The sequence below is a fragment of the Euprymna scolopes genome, chromosome 32 (assembly GCF_053919585.1).
Source record: "Euprymna scolopes isolate OS-2025 chromosome 32, ASM5391958v1, whole genome shotgun sequence".
NCBI classification, from domain to species: Eukaryota; Metazoa; Mollusca; class Cephalopoda; order Sepiida; family Sepiolidae; genus Euprymna; species Euprymna scolopes.
Window position 1 is genome coordinate 49,480,304 of NC_136513.1, and position 19,276 is coordinate 49,499,579.

Sequence of the window (19,276 nt, forward strand, 5' to 3'; positions counted from 1 at the left end):
TTATAAATTAGAAAAAATAAAAATAATTTATTTAATCGCATAGGTTAAGGTTAGGATTAGGGTTTTAGGTTAGGGTAATGGTTTTGGGTTAGGGTTAGGGGTTCGGATTAGTGGTTAGGGTTAGGGTTAGGATTAGGTTCAGGGTGGGATTAGATACACGTTTGTAATTTTATTTATTGTATTTCTATGTTTTTCCTGTTTATCATTATAATTTTCTCTTAGCGGTTTAACATTTCGGTATTGGCCGCTTCCGGTTATTCCCGTCAGCAAACGAGCACACCATACAAATTTCGTGGAAACCGCGGATCGGTAAATGCAAAATTACCAAAAATTATGCAAACTATTGAATCGTTTGAATTCAAATTAATTTTCGCACGTTTTAACATAAAATCAAGTGTTTCTCATTTTGAGATGAGGATTACTTATTCTTTACTGTTTGGATTCTTCGAACTACTGTTCTCATCTTGGGTAATATTTTCACAACGTTTCGGTCAGTCTTACCTCCGGCCTTCTTCAGATGTATCTTATCAAACTCTGGAATCGGCACAGAATTTCGAACGGAACTTTTATTTACTCCAGATACTCAGAATACTTGAGACTTTTACCAGATCATGATTGATAAAATGAGAGCATGCACGGACCCATTGCGTAGTGGATAAAGTGCTTGGTAAAATTAAGCTATGACACTTTTCTAGCTCAATACTCCAAATACAATTACATTCAAGCTCAATACTCCAAATACAATTACAAATTACTTAGGACTTTTATCTTAAGTTATGGCTGATGGAACGAGCACATGCTACCCTTGTTGATTAAATAAAGGATTCCGTTCGAAATTCTGTGCAGATTTCTGAGGCCGACAGAAAGATTCCCGAGTGCTACAGGAAGATTCTCGAGTGCTACTGAAAGATTTTCGAGTTCTACAGAAAGATGCTCGAGTTCTACAGAAAGATTCTCGAGTTCTACAAAAAGATTCTTGTGTTCTGCGAAAAGATTTCCGAGTTCTCCAAGATACACCTGAAAAATGTCGCAGGCTACATCGGCCGAAACATTGTGAAAATAATGATCAAGATGAGAAAAGTAGTCCAAATAAAACAAATAATTTCCGCACATTAAAAAAAAAATTTCTAAAAATATTAATTACCAAAAAAAGCATGCACCTATTAAAATATTTAAAAAAAAACAAAAACACTTGGAAGTTAATCAATTTTCACTTTTTTTGATTTTTGTAGGTACAAAAACAAATATCAGAGAATGTTTGAGATTTACCTCCCTTTGATCGGGTTGCTCATTCTCCAGTCAACGGCCCCTGCCCGGGGTGACAACATACTATTTTTAGGGCTCCCTTATTTTAGTCATTTACATCCTATGACTTTCATGGCGAAAGAACTTCATAAGAGGGGTCACGAGTCGTATTTCCCTGTCCCGCAGGCTTTAAAGAAAGCCCTACAACAATCGGATGGAGTCCATTATATTCATATGATAGACGACCCAGACTTGCCTAAAATACCAGAAATCGCTGTAAGCATTACGTTAAAAAAGAACGGCACCTGGGACGAATATCGGAAGACTTTGAAGAAAGTCTGCGACAACCTTCTCCTCGATGAAGATTGGTTTCGAACCTTGGAATCTGTGAACGCTTCTCTCATTGTAGTAGACGGCGTTTTCTTGAGTTCATGCCTGACAATAATTCCTTATAAGTTATCGACCAGTTTTGTATATATGGGCGCCCAGAATTTGCCTTCTATTCATCGGACGCCCTGGCCCTATCCAGCTACCCCTGCAGGGATAGCGACCTATTCGGAGCGTATGTCTTTTACAGAAAGAGCCAAGAACTTTATACTGCACCTCGTGCCATATTTTATAAACTTCGGCGCCCCATCCCAAAGTGTCAAGTCATACGCACCGAATAAACCAGAAATATCCTTTTCGGAATTGCTACGGAAAGCAGAACTTCATATCGTAGAAACGGACGTCCTGATAGATTATCCATTGCCTGCTCTGCCGAATGTGGAATATCTTGGAGGAATGGCAACTCAAGACGCCAAGCCTCTTGAAGGAGATCTTCTTACATTTGTTAATTCGTCAAAGAATGGAATCGTTGTAGTGTCATTTGGTTCTGTGGTAAGTAATCTTCCGCAAGAACATCTCTATAAAATGGGAGAGGCTTTTAAGCGGATAGAATACGATGTCGTTTGGACGAGATCGGATTCAGGTTTTTCTTCGCCTAACGTTTTTCTCACAAAATGGATGCCGCAAAACAATTTACTGGGTCATCCGAAAACGAGGCTGTTCATCACTCACTGCGGCAATGGAGGACAGTTTGAAAGTTTGTATCATGCTGTTCCTATGTTAGGCTTTCCTGTATTTGCAGACCAGCCTCATAACGGTAAGAGAATGGAAGACAAGGGTTATGGCATCTCGATGGATTTGTTGGATTACAACACAGAAGAACTAATTGAAAATATCAACGAAATTATATCGAATCCGAAATACAAAAAGAATATCAAAATGGCGAGTGACATTTTCAAGTCTCGACCTGAACATCCGTCTGTGAGAGGAGCACGCATAGTTGATGACGTCATCAAATATGGTGGCGGTTTCATGAGGTCTTATTGCCAGGATATGCCGTTGTATCAATATTTTATGTTGGATATTTTGGCGGTTGTATTGTCGTCTGCCTTTGTTGGAATTTTTATTGTTGTTTGTATTCTTCGAAAATGTTTTTCGTTTTGCTGCCGAAAGAAAGAAAAAAAGGAATAATTATTTTTAAAAAACTTGAAACGTTTCTCATATCACACCTTTCTCCGTTGTCTAATTAATATCATACCTCTGTATATTGCCCAATTAATATCATACCTCTGTATATTGTCTAATTAATATCATACCTCTGTATATTGCCCAATTAATATCATAACTTTATTCACTGCCTAATTCGCCAAAAATAAGCACGCGTTTCCATTCAAGTGGATATCATTTTTTTAATTATCATCATTTTTTCACTTGTGCAGAATAATGCACCAAATAATTTAAGCATTTACGATTATTCCTGAGTCTTGACATAAATACTCGAACGCTGCGCAAATAGAACACACTTGTTTTGCAAAAAAAAAAAAACTTATTTAATTAAAGCAGTGTGTTATTTTGGCAATTAGGAATCTTAATTCATTGTCTTAAGGGAAGTAACTCTATTTTACTAAAAGTGTAAGAAAATATTTTTTTTCAACTTCATTCAATGTAATAAAGTTTTATAACATTAATAACAAAAAAGTAAAACGCAACAATATTGTAATTCTTCTAAAACAAAACATTCGAGTAATTGTAAGAAAAATTATTTCTTTTCATTTACTTTAGTAAAATAGAGTCACCTCGCCTAGAACAATGTGTTAAGTGATCGAATTGCCGTATTTTTTTAATTGCCCACAATATTTAAAATTTCTATTTTTGAGGTTTCTTATTTCTTATTCTGGCCAATTTTCATCTTTCAACACTTTGTTATTGTTGTTCGTGAATGGCTGAATGCCCAAATTTCCTGGAAGATAGATGGGTCGTCGCAAGAATGGTCGGCCGGAAGTCCTGATGTAACGCTCTGCGAGTTTTTTCTCTGGGGTTGGCTCAAAGAGCAAGTCTACTCAACCAAACCAAAAAAATCAGAAGAACTTGAAGGGCAAATACGTGAGGTTATGGCTACCATTCCGGAAGAGTTTCTTGTGAAATCAGTTGATGCGATTCCTGGTTGGCTTGAAAAGTTGGTGGCGAATGAAGACGCCTTTATTGAATTTTAAATGCGTTATACGTTCTTCTCACATTCATTAATTGCATAAATTATTTTTTAAAAATAAATTGTATGCAATTTAAAATAGAGAGTTATTTTTCAACCACCCTGTATATAAAACTCTCACTAGTATAGATCACTTTGGAAAAATATTAGTTTTAAGTAAACGAATTGATTAGTCAATGTTATCAATTCATTGTTGGTCTATTCGTAAAGAAACCGAAGTGACACTTTCGTTTTAGCTTAGAAGGGATAAATGAATAAGGAAAGCGAGGGGGTGGAGAAGTAGGAAAAGGAAAAACAGGCACAAGGAGGTCAAACTTCAGGTGGATTACCTTACAAAATGATAATGTCATCCATCAAATAAAACAAAGCTATCAAACCTTATACACACACACACACACACACACACACACACACACACACACCACCACCACCACCACCATCATCATTATCATCATCGGTAATCACTAGTAACGAGTACGATTGTTCTCTCGTTGGTGAAATTGGGTCTGGTCATTTGTGGGTCATCAGATGGTTGTGGAGATCGATCCTTGCCCCGCAGGCTCTATTGCAGTGGGAGGGGGTGGAGGCATGTGTGGGTGGTCGACTGGGTAGTGAAACAAGCTGAAGGAGCTGTGTTGGTAGAAGACCTCTTCTTTTTCTAATTCCTCCCGTTTTCTCCGGCTCTGTTCTCCTGAAGCCCCGCCACACACACACACACACACACACACACACACACACACACACACACACACACACACACACACACACACACATATAAACAGGTACAAGGAGGTTAATCTTCTCTAATGAAGCAATGGTGGTATGTTCTATCGTCATTGAACTATTCCTCGCTCTATAGTTGTTGTGGTGGCACCCACTCATTTACATATGTGGATAATATTACACATAAATAGCAAGACTCGGTTAGTCTGAGTGTGTGTTAACCAGAAGCCACCGAAGGCCGAGCCGAGAGCAGATATCTTCTCTAGCCAAGACTCTCTTACTTGACAAACATTATGTAAATATACTGTAAATATACTTTTCCTAATACACTTCTTATTGATCTACCTTTGTTTGTTGATCTTCATTTGTATTGCCTTATACGTTATTTGGTCCAACCTGCAAACATAACAATTGGCGACGAATATGAACGTCAAACATAACAATAGTCGATCTAGATTGTGTCAAAAAGCTGAGCTTTTTTTTAATTCGAAGGCATAACTTGTGACCCCTGTACTGTTGTTTTATGTTCTCGTGTTTGTTTTTGTGTCTAATATAAGGTTTGTTTTTCTAATCTGCTAATTATCCGAATTCAACGTAGACCCCTACTACCATGTCTCCTTCTCCAACATCAGGGGTCTACGTTCTAACCTTCCAGAGGTTGAAACCCAATTACAGGAGACTAAACCAGACCTTTTATTTTTAAGTGAAACTGGCATTGGACAGGCTATTTCCCTTGATGAGTTTGCAATTACAGGATACTCTAACTTAACTTCTAAATCTGACCCCCAAGATCGCCATGGGCATGGAATATGTGCCTATATTAAAGATAGCTTTCCATGTGGGAGGGACATCTCCAGGGAAGATCCTAACTTACCTTATATGTGCTTCCGGGTTGCTTTAGCTCACACTACTGCATTTATATTTACTCTCTATCGCCCCCACAACAGCGGAGTTACTATCTTTCAAAGCATATCTGAGAAAATTGACCAAGTCCTTTCTACTTATCCTTCAGCTAACATTCACGTATGTGGAGACTTCAATGTTCACAACGTCGAATGGTTGACCCACTCAAACAAGACCGATGATGAGGGGAGGTTCTGTCATGATTTCTCCATTGCCTATGACCTCACTCAGATTGTTCAGGAACCTACCCGTGTGCCCGATAATGACGGCCAGTATGCGAGCCTACTAGACCTTTTTCTCACAACTTGCCCTGAACTATGTTCAGTTTCTGTTCTGTCGCCTCTTGGATCTTCCGACCACTCTGTTGTATCAATTAAGATAAAAATGAAATGTAATAAGTCCCCAGACGTACCTCTTCATCGTACAGTATATCGATACACTAAGGCTGACTGGGATAGCTTCCGTACATTTATATCTGATCTACCTCTGCATTCCATGTTTAAAAAGGATGTGTCCTCTATAGTATTAGACCTAACTGAATGGTTAATTGTAGGTATTGACCATTTCATACCCTCTAAAAAGTTTCAGCAAAAACCTAACAGCCAGCCATGGTTCTCTCCAGAATGTGCTGCTGCCATTGCGCACAGAAATCACTTTTTCCACTGCTTCAAACGTAATAGATGTATGGAAACTAAAGCCGTTTTCAGGACTGCCAGCAACCATTGTAAGAAAGTAATAAGGAACGCAAGAGAGTTGTATGCTCAATCTGTTAAGTCCAAAGTAGCTGAGCAGCGGCTTGGTTCCCACCAGTTTTGGCAAATAGCAAACAGAATCCTGAACAGAAGCGTGTGCTCCATCCCAACTATTATCAATGGATCTGAGGTAATCTCGTCAGCATCAGACAAAGCCAAACTCTTTGTCAAGAACTTTGCAGCTAATTCTACCCTTTGCGACCAAGACCGCCAACCCCCAATATTTCCTCTTGTATCAGAAAACACGCTATGTGATATACGTATATCTGTACGTGATGTTGCCAAGCTAATCAAAAACCTTGATTCCAGTAAAGCAACTGGCCCTGATGGTATTCCAATTATAGTACTCAAAAAACTTCAACCTGAACTAGCGCCCATACTTACAAAACTGTTTAAACGTTGTCTTAAGGAGAATAGTTTCCCATCTCCCTGGAAAATCTCATCAGTATGCCCTGTATTTAAGAATTCAGGTGATCGCTCATCCCCCTCTCAGTACAGGCCAATAAGTCTCCTGTGCGTCATGAGTAAGTTGCTAGAATCTGTATTAAATACAGAAGTAATCAAACATCTCAACAAAAATAACCTTCTTAGTGACACTCAATATGGTTTCCGTTCTGCTAGATCTACAGCAGATGTCCTTACAGTTATATCGCATAGGATTAGCAAATCTCTCGACGGTGGCAATCTTTCTAGGGCAATTGCTCTTGACATATCTAAAGCCTTTGATAGGGTATGGCATAAAGGTTTACTTCATAAGATCGCTAGCTATGGTATAGCTGGAAAAGTCTTCTCAATTATTAAATCATTTCTTTCTGATAGATTCATAAGAGTAGTAGTTGAGGGGCAAAAATCAGAAGCTCACAATATTAATGCCGGTGTCCCTCAGGGATCCATCCTGGGCCCAACTCTTTTCCTGATCTACATTAATGATCTTCCAAATCATATCCTTACATCATTTGTAGACATTTATGCTGACGACACTACCATTTATGGTACCACATCTAAGACAGTAAACGAGCAAGTTCTCTCCAATTCTCTCTCCTCTGATCTTGAGCACGTAGTACAATGGGGAAAGGAGTGGCTGGTTACTTTTAATGCATCTAAAACCAAGCTTCTCTCTTTACATCATCAACATTCTAATCCACATTTGTCATCAATTGAAATGAATGGCTCTCGTCTTCAGGAGGCCTCAAGTTTTGACAAGCTTCTGGGCTTGACCATTACTCCTGATCTTAAATGGAACACGTATATCAAATCTGTTGCCAAGGCCGCTGGAAAAATGGTGGGATCTTTCTATCGATCCAGTAGATATCTCACTGCTGATGCTATTCTCTATCTATATAAGAGCCAGGTACGTCCAAGGATGGAATACTGTTGCCACATCTGGGCAGGAGCTGCTAGAAAGAACTTGTCCTGCCTTGATAGAGTTCAAAATAGACTTCGTAGCCTCGTAGGAGATGTCCTTTTCTCCTCCTTGCAACCTCTATCTCACAGAAGAGATGTTGCGAGTTTGTCTCTGATGTATCGTTATTTTCATGGAAAGTGTTCAACTGAGCTTCAATCTATGGTCCCCCCTCGCCAAACTTTCACAAGAAACACTCGTCTAGCTGTAAACACTATCAATAATTTCCCCCACTCTTTATCTGTGCCTAAACCTAAACGTAGATTCCATGAACAAAGCTTCTTTCTTAGAACTGCACGCCTGTGGAATTGTCTTCCGTTTTCCTGCTTTCCGGCTGACTACAATATGGTTTTGTTCAAGTCTAAAGTAAATAAGTTCTTGATGAGCCGTTCCATATAAGTTATTAAATTTACCAAATTTTCATTACTAATGATTACTATATTGACCAACTTCTACTGTACACTCTTTAACCCTTATCCTTGAGTGGCCTCTGGGCCTTGATAATGTGGTGATGCCTTTGTAAAAAAAAAAAAAAAAAAAAAAAAAAAAAAATTATCCGAATTCATATTTCCATAGTTATTTTCGGCTCTGACAAAGCGTAATCGCTGAAACGTGAGTATAATTATATAAGCCAAACTAAATGTTTGTATAATATTTATATATAAATTTATAATTATGAACAATTAATAAATTTCGCTTAGTTTTAACCCCCATGCTCTAACGCTTTGTAAATACTAAAACTAATAGCTATGTCTAATGATACATTACCTGAAAGTACTTCGTTCAAACTCCTCGACTGAACATTTACAGAGTAAAGGACTTGGAACAGATACGTCGAGGGGTTGCCAAGGCTGCTGCAAAAAAGGGTGAGCTCTCTCTACCGTGCCAGAAAGCCTCAGAGTATCGTGTATCTCTAGAAGGCCATCACACACCCATGTATGGAATATTGTTGCCACATTTGAGCTGGTGCATCTGCTACTAGTCTCTCACTCTTAGACAGTGTTCAAAAGATAGTCACCAGCCTAATAGGTCTCGCACTAACAGCTGTTTAACCGCTGTCCTATCGATGAAATGTTGCATTCCTCTTCTTGTTCTACAAGTACTTTAATGGTAGATGCCCAGACGAACTACAAGCCCTTATATCCCCTCGACGTAAATACCTCTGACAAACCCGACAAGCAGCAAAGTCCCACCCCTATACAGTAGAGATCCCTAGATCCAAGAAATCCTTCTACTCTAATAGTTTCTTACCCAGAACTGCTAAACTTTGGAATTCCGTTTTGGGTTCCTTCTTCCATGTGTGTACTGACATGCAGAAGTTCAAGTTCAATGTGAACAAATATCTTGCTGCTCAACTCCCTACATAGTATTCCTGAAAATGATGTCCCAAATAGTAACGCCATACATCAAAGTAACACTGTGTCTTGTTTGGGGTGAAAAATGAAATAAAACGAAGCATTACTTGCCTGTTTGTTATCTTGTTTGTTTGATGTTCACACGGATTCATGTTATCAAAATGATGACGTCATCTATCAAATAAAAGTTACCAAACCACACACACACACACACACACACACACACACACACACACACACACACACACATATATATGTATGTATATATAATATAAAGCTGAATGTGCGTGTTTGTCTGGTCACGAATAGGCTTCTATATAGTTGACTATTTAAAAAAACTGATTACAAATAATGATAGAAGATGTATCGAGACACAGGAATGGGTATGTTTGATCTGGCATAATAGTGGTTCATTAAAATTGTGGGGTCTGCTTTCGCGCCTGGTCCACAAAGTATGGAAATAAAAAATTTAAAAATTAAAAAAAAAACGTTTACAAGTGTTTTTGATATAGATGTACATAAGAATACTTTGATAAGTATGTTTTAGCTTAAATAGGGATGGTATAATAAAATTGTGGGATCTGCGTTCGCGTCTGGCCTCCATAGAATGGAAATAGGTACAAACTTTAATAAAGACTTTTCATATCTATCTGCGTAAGTATACTTTGATAATTATGTTTCAGTTTGATGAAATATGGTATAATAAAATTATGGGGTGTTCGTTCGCACCTGACCTCCATATAATGGAAATATGTCACAAAGTTTAACAAGGATCTTTAATATAGATCCACAGAATATCGTGATAAGGGTTTCAGTGTGAACAGGTATGGTATAATAAATTATGGGGTTTATCTATTTTATTTTTACTTTCATCATATTTTGCTTTGGTTTTGATACCCCCCAAATTCGAAGCAATCTCTTTACAACCCTTCCTTTTCGTAAACTATCATACTTTAATAAATCAGAGTCCATTTTCTGTAGGCTGTTTTTGAACCCAGTCAACGACGGGTACTTTTGCTAGTATATATATATATATATATATATATATATATATATATATATATATATATATATATATATATGTATATTATCTGACACATTTGTAGGTAAAAAAATAAAGAAAGAAAAAATGCATTTTTGTTTTAGTTTTTAAATAAATGTCATGTTATTTCACACAGTCTTAAATATTAAATCGGTCAAGTGTTTCCCATCATTGCTACCACACGATTGTAGATGTTCATAAAAGTTTTCAATAATTCGATGGATCATTTCGGGTGGAATAGCAGAAATCTCAGAACGAATAGCTCGATTTAATTCTGCAATAGATTGAGGGCGACTGCTGAATATTTTTGTCTTCAAATATCCCCGCAAGAAAAAAAAAAAAAAATCACAGGAATTTAGATCAGGTGATTTTGCGAGCCAACGCAAAGAAATCAAATGATTCGGGAACATTTCCTTAAAAAATTGCATAAATACAGATATAAATGAATTTGAACTTAATTAAAAAAAAATGGCATTCTATGTAAATTTAAAAATTAAAAAAAGTATTTTCTTTATTTAATTGTTATTCATTTATTTTTTACCTACAAATGTGTCAGATCATTTTGGGATACTTTATATATATATATATATATATATATATATATATATATATATATATATATATATATATATATATATATATATATATATATATATACTAGCAAAAGTACCCGTCGTTGACTGGGTTCAAAAACAGCCTACAGAAAATGGACTCTGATTTATGAAAGTATGATAGGTTATGAAAAGGAAGGGTTGTAAAGACATAGCTTCGAATTTCGGGGTATCAAAACCAAAGAAAAATATGATGAAAGTAAAAATAAAATAGATAAACCCCATAATTTATTATACCATACCTGTTCACACTGAAACACTTATCACAATATTCTGTGGATCTATATTAAAAAAGCTTGTTAAACTTTGTGACATATTTCCATTCTATGAAGGTCAGGTGCGAACGAACACCCATAATTTTATTATACCATATTTCTTCAAACTGAAACATAATTATCAAAGTATACTTACGCAGATAGATATGAAAAGTCTTTATTAAAGTTTGTCCCTATTTCCATTTCACGGAGGCCAGGCGCGAACGCAGACCCCACACTTTTATTATACCATCCCTATTTAAGTTAAAACATACTTATCAAAGTATTCTTATGTATATCTATATCAAAAACACTTGTAAACGTTTTTTTTTTTTAATTTTTAAATTTTTTATTTCCATACTTTGTGGACCAGGCGCGAAAGCAGACCCCACAATTTTAATGAACCACCGTTCTTCCAGATTAAACATACCCATTCCTGTGGCTCGATACATCTTCTATCATTATATGTAATCAGTTTTTTTTTAAATAGTCAACCATATAGGAGCCTATTCGTGACCACACACACACACACACACACACACACACACACACACACACACACACACATTCAGCTTTATATATATATATATATATATATATATATATATATATATATATATATATAAAGAGCGCATATTACGGCTATGTGCAAATACCGAGCCGTGTGTGAAATGATGACATGGTAAGGAAAAACTAAAAAACTAAAACTATAAAAAGGAGAGAGGATGTTAGAGAGGACGATCACGCTAGAGACGTGAGTGACGTCATAGCCGTAACGAGAAATCATGCTTGGCGGGAGAATGAGGAAATAAATGTGATTGTTACAAAAAAAAGAGCTCAGTTAATGTTTGTCTTCTATTCCTTGCGACGTACTCCAGGTCTACGTATGTTAATGTGTACAACGTTACATATTTATATGCAGAAAGACAGACAAGAAATCAAATATTTCCAGCTATTAGAAAAACCTGAAAAAATTCCGTGGAATTTTTTCAGGTTTCGTCTGCGCCTACTGGCATTGGATCAAACATTTCTATCTTTTTAATTATAATGATAATAATTAATAAATTGAACTTCGCTTTAACCCATTATATGCTTTAACACTTTGTTTATACTAAACTTTGTTTGTTTGTTATATTGTTTGTCCCCGTTTACATGAAATTTTATCATCAAAATTATGACGTCACAAATGATGACATCTGTACAGGATAAGTCATTAAAAGTGCCGGGCAGAAGCATAAACAATCAATGGCGTCACAAAATGATGGCGTCATCTATTAAATCAGACAAATTCATCAAATAAGGTAAAGAAAGAGAAATAGTGTGTGTGTGTGTGTGTGTGTGTGTGTGTGTGTGTGTGAGAGAGAGAGAGAGAGAGAGAAAGAGAAAGAGAGATGGGGAGAAGGAGAAAGACAGACAGAGAGATGGGAGGCGATCTTGTATCTAGACAATCCCTTGCTTAAACGATCAAAGTTCATCTACAAAACGATGCCTAATACGCTATTCAGGGGGATCTTGTTTTGTTACCCTCCCCCCGTGCACATTAGATGACGTCATATAATTTTGATATCAAGTTTTTCTATGCCGCAGTTGTTCAAAACGCCTCACAGAAAATAGAAGGCAAATCTACTTTTTTTTTACTAACGCTTCTTTTTTTTCTTTTTTATTTGGGAGTCACCACTTATCAAGGTCCGAAGGCCACTCGAGGATAAGGGTTAATGAATGTAAGGTAGTAGCAATCATTGGAGCTTTATTGATATTCACTAGATTGGAAACTCCTGCTTTATCCGATATATATAACCCAAGAGTTATCAATTTAATTTTACTTTAAACTTTTAAAATGAAGAAATAATAATATGCCAGTCGCGAAGAGATAAAAATACTCAAGATATAAGATAGATATTATTTTTCGTTGTTTAAAACTGTCTTTATTGTAATAATCTTTCTTGTCCAAATGATTATTTTTGGAAAAAACACCGAAGAGAATCGCATTTGTTTATGCTAAGAACATGTTGCATGAATGTAAAGGAAGAAAGCGCTACTCAGAATCAAATATCGATATGTCAAATGCATTGTTTCTCACAGAAAAAAACTGATATGATGCTTTTATATGTTGGAAGAAGGGTAGTTCAATTCTACTAAGGAAATTATCGGCCAGGTAAAAATATGTAATTTACGTGTCATACATTATTTTTAGCAAATAATTTTCATGTTGAAAAACATGTTTTATTGTATATTTATTACCTAATCACTGTAGAAAACAGTTTTAAATGTGTCAGTCAGGGCGACATGACAAAAAAAAGAAGAAATATAAAGGAGAAAACGCGTATATATTACACTCTAGACCTTTAAATTCTTATCGTTTCATTATTGAAAAGTGTCTCAATTGTTATTATCTTTCTTGTGGGAATAATTATTTTTGAAAAAATAATGGAGCCGATTACACTTTTTTGTTTTAAGAAAATGATGCATGGATGTAAAAGAACGAAATGGCCATTCAGAATCAATATCGATTTTTCAGATGCGTTGCTGTTTAGGTCTAACACGGAAAACCTTGCAAGATAGATTTATATTTTACATGCTTCCAGCATAAAAATAGTAGAAATGGTTAGTCAGAATCAAATATCGATTTTCCAGATGCATTGCTATTCATGTCTAACACAAAAAACCTTGCAAAATAATTTATATACCAATAATATATGCAATATTTTTATGAATCCAGCATAAAAATGGAAGAAATGGTTAATTAGAATCAAATATCGATTTGTGAGATGCATTGCTATTTATGTCTTACATAAAAAACTGATGAGACAATTTTATATATTGGAAGAATATTGAATGCTACTAAGAAATTGTCGTTCAGATAAAAATATTTAATTAATTTTTATATGTTATTTTATTTATTGCTACCTAGTCACTGTATTAAACGTTTTTTGCTAAGTTAACCTTATAATATTTATGTCCTCCGTTTTCTATTTATTGTTTTGAATGCATATCCTGTTATTTTTTGTACGAGACAATCCACAATTATTTTCATATTTTAATACTAACGAATGTTCTCTTGATTACCTGTGAATACTCTTTTGTCATCATATTGTTATTATATTAAGGTGATTTTATATGTTGTCTTTGTTTTAATATTTTTTCTACCTTTATCTCTAGTGTTATCTTTTATGTCTCCTTTATACTGCAACGAATCCATTCAATTCTTGAAAAGTTGTTTAAACAATAAAGATGAAACATGAAAATCTTGCTAAATTTGATTGTATTGTTTTCTTACATTTATTACTTTCATTTTTCTTTACACATAAGCACATTTTATTATTTATTGTCTTACTAGCTGTACCCTGCCACGCGTTGCTGTGGCTCAAATTGGCGCAATGGAAAAAGTTCCAAAATGAGAAAAAGCATGTTTCTTATAGGTTTAAATTTCCATTTTGCATGGGTACACAGTTTTTGTTGTTCCATTTTCTTAGCTGATATAGTGATTTTCCGGTTTGGTGACTCTTGAATACATAACATAAATTGTCCATGTGAAAAAAAACAGTCAGTGTGTAACTGTAAGGCCCACAATTGTAAAGATTGTTCCCTGTGCTTTGTTGATGGTTATTGCGAATGACAATAAAATTGGAAAGTGCAATTTCATAAAGTGTAATGATGTGGAATCATAGGAATGCATGGAATGAAGATATATTCATCTGTGAAAGATCCTGTTAAGATTGTTTCTATGATATTGTCTGTTAATATTTTTTTACTGCAAGCTATGTGCCATTGCAAAGCTTGGATTGGTTTATATTTCACAACATGATAATTAGTACACCAAATTTCAGTTGCAATACATGCGGTGACATCCCTGGCAAATATAGCTGTTGGATAATTAACCACTTTATCTGCTTTCACAACAGTGTCGATGGATTTGTATTTGACTACCTCACTTAGAGGGTAGCTTTGAATAACAAATACGAAACCGTTGACAATGAGGAACTGAAAAAAATTATTAACAACAATAGATAGGCACCGAGGATAAAAAGGGGAGGTAAGTAATGATGTAAAAGTTTCTCTCACTAGAAGAAGAACTCTAGTCATGACAGACGTAACAGTGCATATGAGCGCGTTTGAAAATATCATCAGCAGTCGAAGGATGAAAGGCAAGCGATTGTATTAGCAGCAAGAGCAGCATTAAAACGCGTATGCAAATTAGCAAGTGTATTTGAGCTTGCGTCAGAAGAAAAATAAGAAAAGGGACACCACATGGTCGGAGAAGAAAAAAATCGACGCCGAAGGAGACGGACGTGTAAAGGCGAGAATGGGCCCGCTATGAATAGTGTGCGGTCGGACATGTGGCAGTGAAAGACTCTCGCTTTAGCGGTGTCGAAATAGGAGAGTAGCGGTAAAAATACATTTGTTAAAAAAAAGAAAAAATGCTTACCCGGATATTTATTTATTTATTTTCAGTTTTATTTTTATGAATTACTAAAGTAAACTTTCATTTGTAAGAATTATTAAAGTAAAGTTTTATTTTTTATTAATTAATTAAGTTTTATTTGTATGAATCATTAAAGTAGAGTTGTATTTTTATGAATTACTAAAGTAAGGTTTTATTTATATGAATATATTAAAGTAAAGTCTTACTTTTATGAATTACTAAAGTAAAGTTTAATTTTATGAATTACTAAAGTAAAGTTTTATATTAATGAATTACTAAAGTAAAGTTTTATATTTATGAATTACTAAAGTAAAGTTTTATTTTTATGAATTACTAAAGTTTTATTTTTATTAATTAATAAAGTAAATATTTTTTATGAATTACTAAAGTAATTTTTATTTCATGAATTACAGAAGTAAAGTTTTTTTTTCCTGAATATCTGAAGTAATGTTTAATTTTCATGAATTATAAAAGTAATATTTTATTTTTATGAATTACTAAATTAAGTTTTATTTTCATGAATTACTTAAATAAAGTTTTAATTTTATGAATTTCTACAGTAATGTTATATTTTTATAAATTACTACAGTAAATTTTTTTTCATGAATTCCTAAAGCACAATTTTATATCTATGAACTACTAAATGAAGGTTTTATTCTATGAATTTAATTACTAAAGTAAAGTTTTATTTTTATGAAATTCTGAATAAAGTTTTATTTTTGTGAATTACTAAAGAAAATTTTACTTTTATTAATTACTAAAGTAAATTTTTTCATTTACGAATTACTAAAGTAAAGTTTCATTTTTATGAATTACTAGAGTAAAGTTTATTTTTTCTAATGACTAAAGTAAATTTTTAATTTACGAATTAATAAAGTAAAGCTTTACTTTTTTGAATTACCAAAGTAAAGCATTATTTTCATGAATTACTTTAGTAAAGTTTTGTTTTTGTGAATTGCTAAAGTAATGTTTTATTTTTATTAAGTACTACAACAAAGTTTTATTTTAATGAATTCCTAAAGTACAATAATATATTAACAAACTACTAAATGAAAGTTTTATTTTGTGAATTACTAAACCAAAATTTTATTAAGTTTTATTTCTGTGAATTACTAAATGACTATTTTTAATTTATGAATTACTCTTTTAAATTTATGAATTACTGAAGTCAAGTTTTTAATGATTTATTAAAGTAAAGTTTTATTTCCATGAATTACTAAATTAAAGTGTTATTTCAATGAATTTTTAAGTAAAGTTTAATTTATAAATTACTATTATTATAATTTTATTATGAATTACTAAAGTAAAGTCTTTTATGATTTGCTAAAGTAAAGTTTTATATTATGAATTACTGAAGTAAAGTTTTATTTTTATGAAATACTAAAAATGTTTTATGAATTACGAAAGTTTTATTTTTATGAACTAATAAAAATTTTTTATGAATTCCTCAAGTTTTATTTTATGAATTATGAAAGTAAAGTTTTATTTTCATGAATTACTAAAGTAAAGTTTTATTTTTATGAATTACTGAAGTACATTTTTATTTTTATGAATACTAAAGTTTAATTTTATGACTACTAAAGTTTTATTTTATACATTACCGAAGTAAAGTTTTATTTTTATAAATTGCTAAAGTAAAGTTTTATTTTTATGAAATACAAAATTTTTCAATCATTACTAAATTTTATTTTTATGAATAACTAAAAAAATTATGAATTACTAAAGTTTTATGTTTATGAATTACTAAAAACATTTATGAATTACTAAAGTAAAGTATTAATTTTATGAATTATTAAAATAAAGTTTAATTTTGTGAATTACTTAAGTAAAATTTTATTTTTATAAATTACTAAAGTAAGATTTTATTCTTATCAATTACTAAAGTAAAATTTTATTTTATGAATTATTAGAGTAAAATTTTATTTTTATGAATTACTAAAGTAAAATTTTATTTTTATGAATTACTAAAGTATAATTTTATTTTATGAATTATTAAAGTAAATTTTTTTTATGAATTATTAAAGTAAAATTTTAGTTTTATGAATAACTAAAGTAAAATTTTATTTTATGAATTACTAAAGTAAAATTTTATTTTTATGAATTACTAAAGAAAAATTTTATTTTATGAATTACTAAAGTAAAATTTTATTTCGATGAATTACTAAAGTAAATGTTTATTTTAACAAATTACTAAAGTAAAGTTTTATTTTTATGAATTACTAAAGTATAATTTTATTTTTATGAATTACTAAAGTAAAATTTTATTTTTATGAATTATTAAAGTAAAGTTTTATTTTTATGAATTACTAAAGAAATTTTTTTATGAATTACTAAAGTAAAGGCTTACCAGGGTCAACGATCAGGCATTGATAAAAATGTTTCTGTCTCCTCTCTCCACCATCTAATTGTTCATATGCTTTTTTTGTGTGTATGTGTGTGTGTGTGTGTGTGTGTGTGTGTGTGTGTGTGGTAATGTATTTTGGAAATACCTTCTTCATACGTCGTTGATTTTGTCCACCGTGAATTCATCTTGTTCTTGGAGGGGAGACTGGAAACCTGTTTGGACGAATATTCATTCACTCCAAGACGACGATTGGTTTTATATAATTTTTATTTACCTTCCAGGTGTCGATCGCAGAAGAATGGAAAGTGAATGTTTTTGCTTGCATAGGTCTTATTTTCACACACGTCAGCGTATCGCCAGTGAAGGGGAGGGGACAACCTGTTAAGCCGTCCGCTGTTCTCTACGTCCAAACCCAAACTCACTGACTCCAGATAACCTGGTCACGTGACTCACGCGCAGATCCGATCAGCTGACTCTCACATCCGGTAAAACGTGTCTACAATATGATTTAGCATATTTCTTTCTTATTTTCGATCTATTTCCTAACAGTAAAAATTTTAAGAACATAATTTTTTCTTCCCAATTGACCATTTAAACATGTTGTTAGAGAATGGATCGAGAGAGATAGAGAGAGAGAGAGAGAGAGAGAGAGAGAGGGCGAGAAAAATTATATTGTAGACACGTTGACTGGAAGTGAGGGTCAGTTGATCGGATTGCGTGTGAGTCCCATGATCAGGTTAGCTGAATCGAGAAGATTGGGGCTTGACATAGAAGGCGACGGACGGCTTAACAGTCGTTCCCTCCCCTTCACTGGGGGGACGCTGACGTGTGTAGAAATGAGACCAAGAGTCAACCACGCAAGCCAGAAATTCACTTTCCATCCTTCTGCAAGACATCTAGAAAAGTGAATAAAAACTATCAAACCAATTCCTTGTCTTGGAGTGAAATGAATCTTCGCCCAAAACAGGTACCCGTCTCCCCTCCAAGACACGAGATGATTCCAGGTAGACCAACATCGACAACGCATGAAGGTATGTCCAAATAGTACATGTACCACACACACACACATACAACGGCATATGAACGAATAGACTGAACAACTAGACGATCACACACGGTCTCCCTTATTAGATATAACAACACAACAATGTTATAGTATATCTTTTTTGTAGTCTTTTGATCTTACTAGATTCCAGGACAAGAATTTATCTAGTTTGGTGGAGTATCCAGCTTCGTGTTGTTACTTGATGTAACATCACTTGGAGAAGGTGCACCATTCCTCATAAAAGCCAATGTGAGTTAGCCATATTGAGGAGATTTTATCTGAACCGCGAATATTATGTGATTTTGGATATTAAGACAGGATTTATTGTGAGAAAAATATCGCCATGCAAGAGTGTCTTGACAAACGCCTTTAGAGAGAGACCTTAGCTACTCAAGGATAGTATTTAGTAGGCATTTAAGTTCCGCCCACTGGGCATTCAAGTTTTGTGTGCGTGACTGCGTATTTAAGCAATTATTTTACTTAAGAAAACTATGAAATATAACAGAATTATTTAAATGATTATATCTTTTTTATTTTTTTCGATTTTTCTAATAATTTTTTGTGTCAAAAACCATTCCATAAGTATCACAAGAAAATTTGATTCTTCGTCTAATCACCTTTAGGTGGCAAAAAATAAAACA

General features: G+C 33.6%; 2 protein-coding genes across 5 annotated transcripts in view; both read left to right on the top strand.

The window, feature by feature from the left end:
* The window catches only part of LOC145256336 (UDP-glucuronosyltransferase 2C1-like), a 4,992-nt gene extending 438 nt beyond the window's left edge, over positions 1 to 4,554 (top strand). Inside the window, exon 2 of the mRNA XM_080115115.1 lies at positions 1,233 to 4,554. Coding sequence (XP_079971241.1) covers positions 1,255 to 2,763 — 1,509 coding nt within the window. The 5' untranslated portion in view covers positions 1,233 to 1,254 and the 3' untranslated portion in view covers positions 2,764 to 4,554. The remainder of the gene's footprint in view (positions 1 to 1,232) is intronic.
* Positions 1 to 19,276, top strand: part of LOC145256335 (UDP-glucuronosyltransferase 1-2-like) — a 43,955-nt gene that overhangs the window by 12,103 nt on the left and 12,576 nt on the right. For 2 of the 4 annotated variants that reach the window (XM_080115113.1, XM_080115111.1), the window contains exon 2: positions 8,138 to 8,173. The exons of the other annotated variants lie outside the window; for them this stretch is intronic. The gene's annotated coding sequence lies outside the window, so the exon portion shown is untranslated. The remainder of the gene's footprint in view (positions 1 to 8,137; positions 8,174 to 19,276) is intronic. 4 annotated transcript variants of the gene reach the window in all.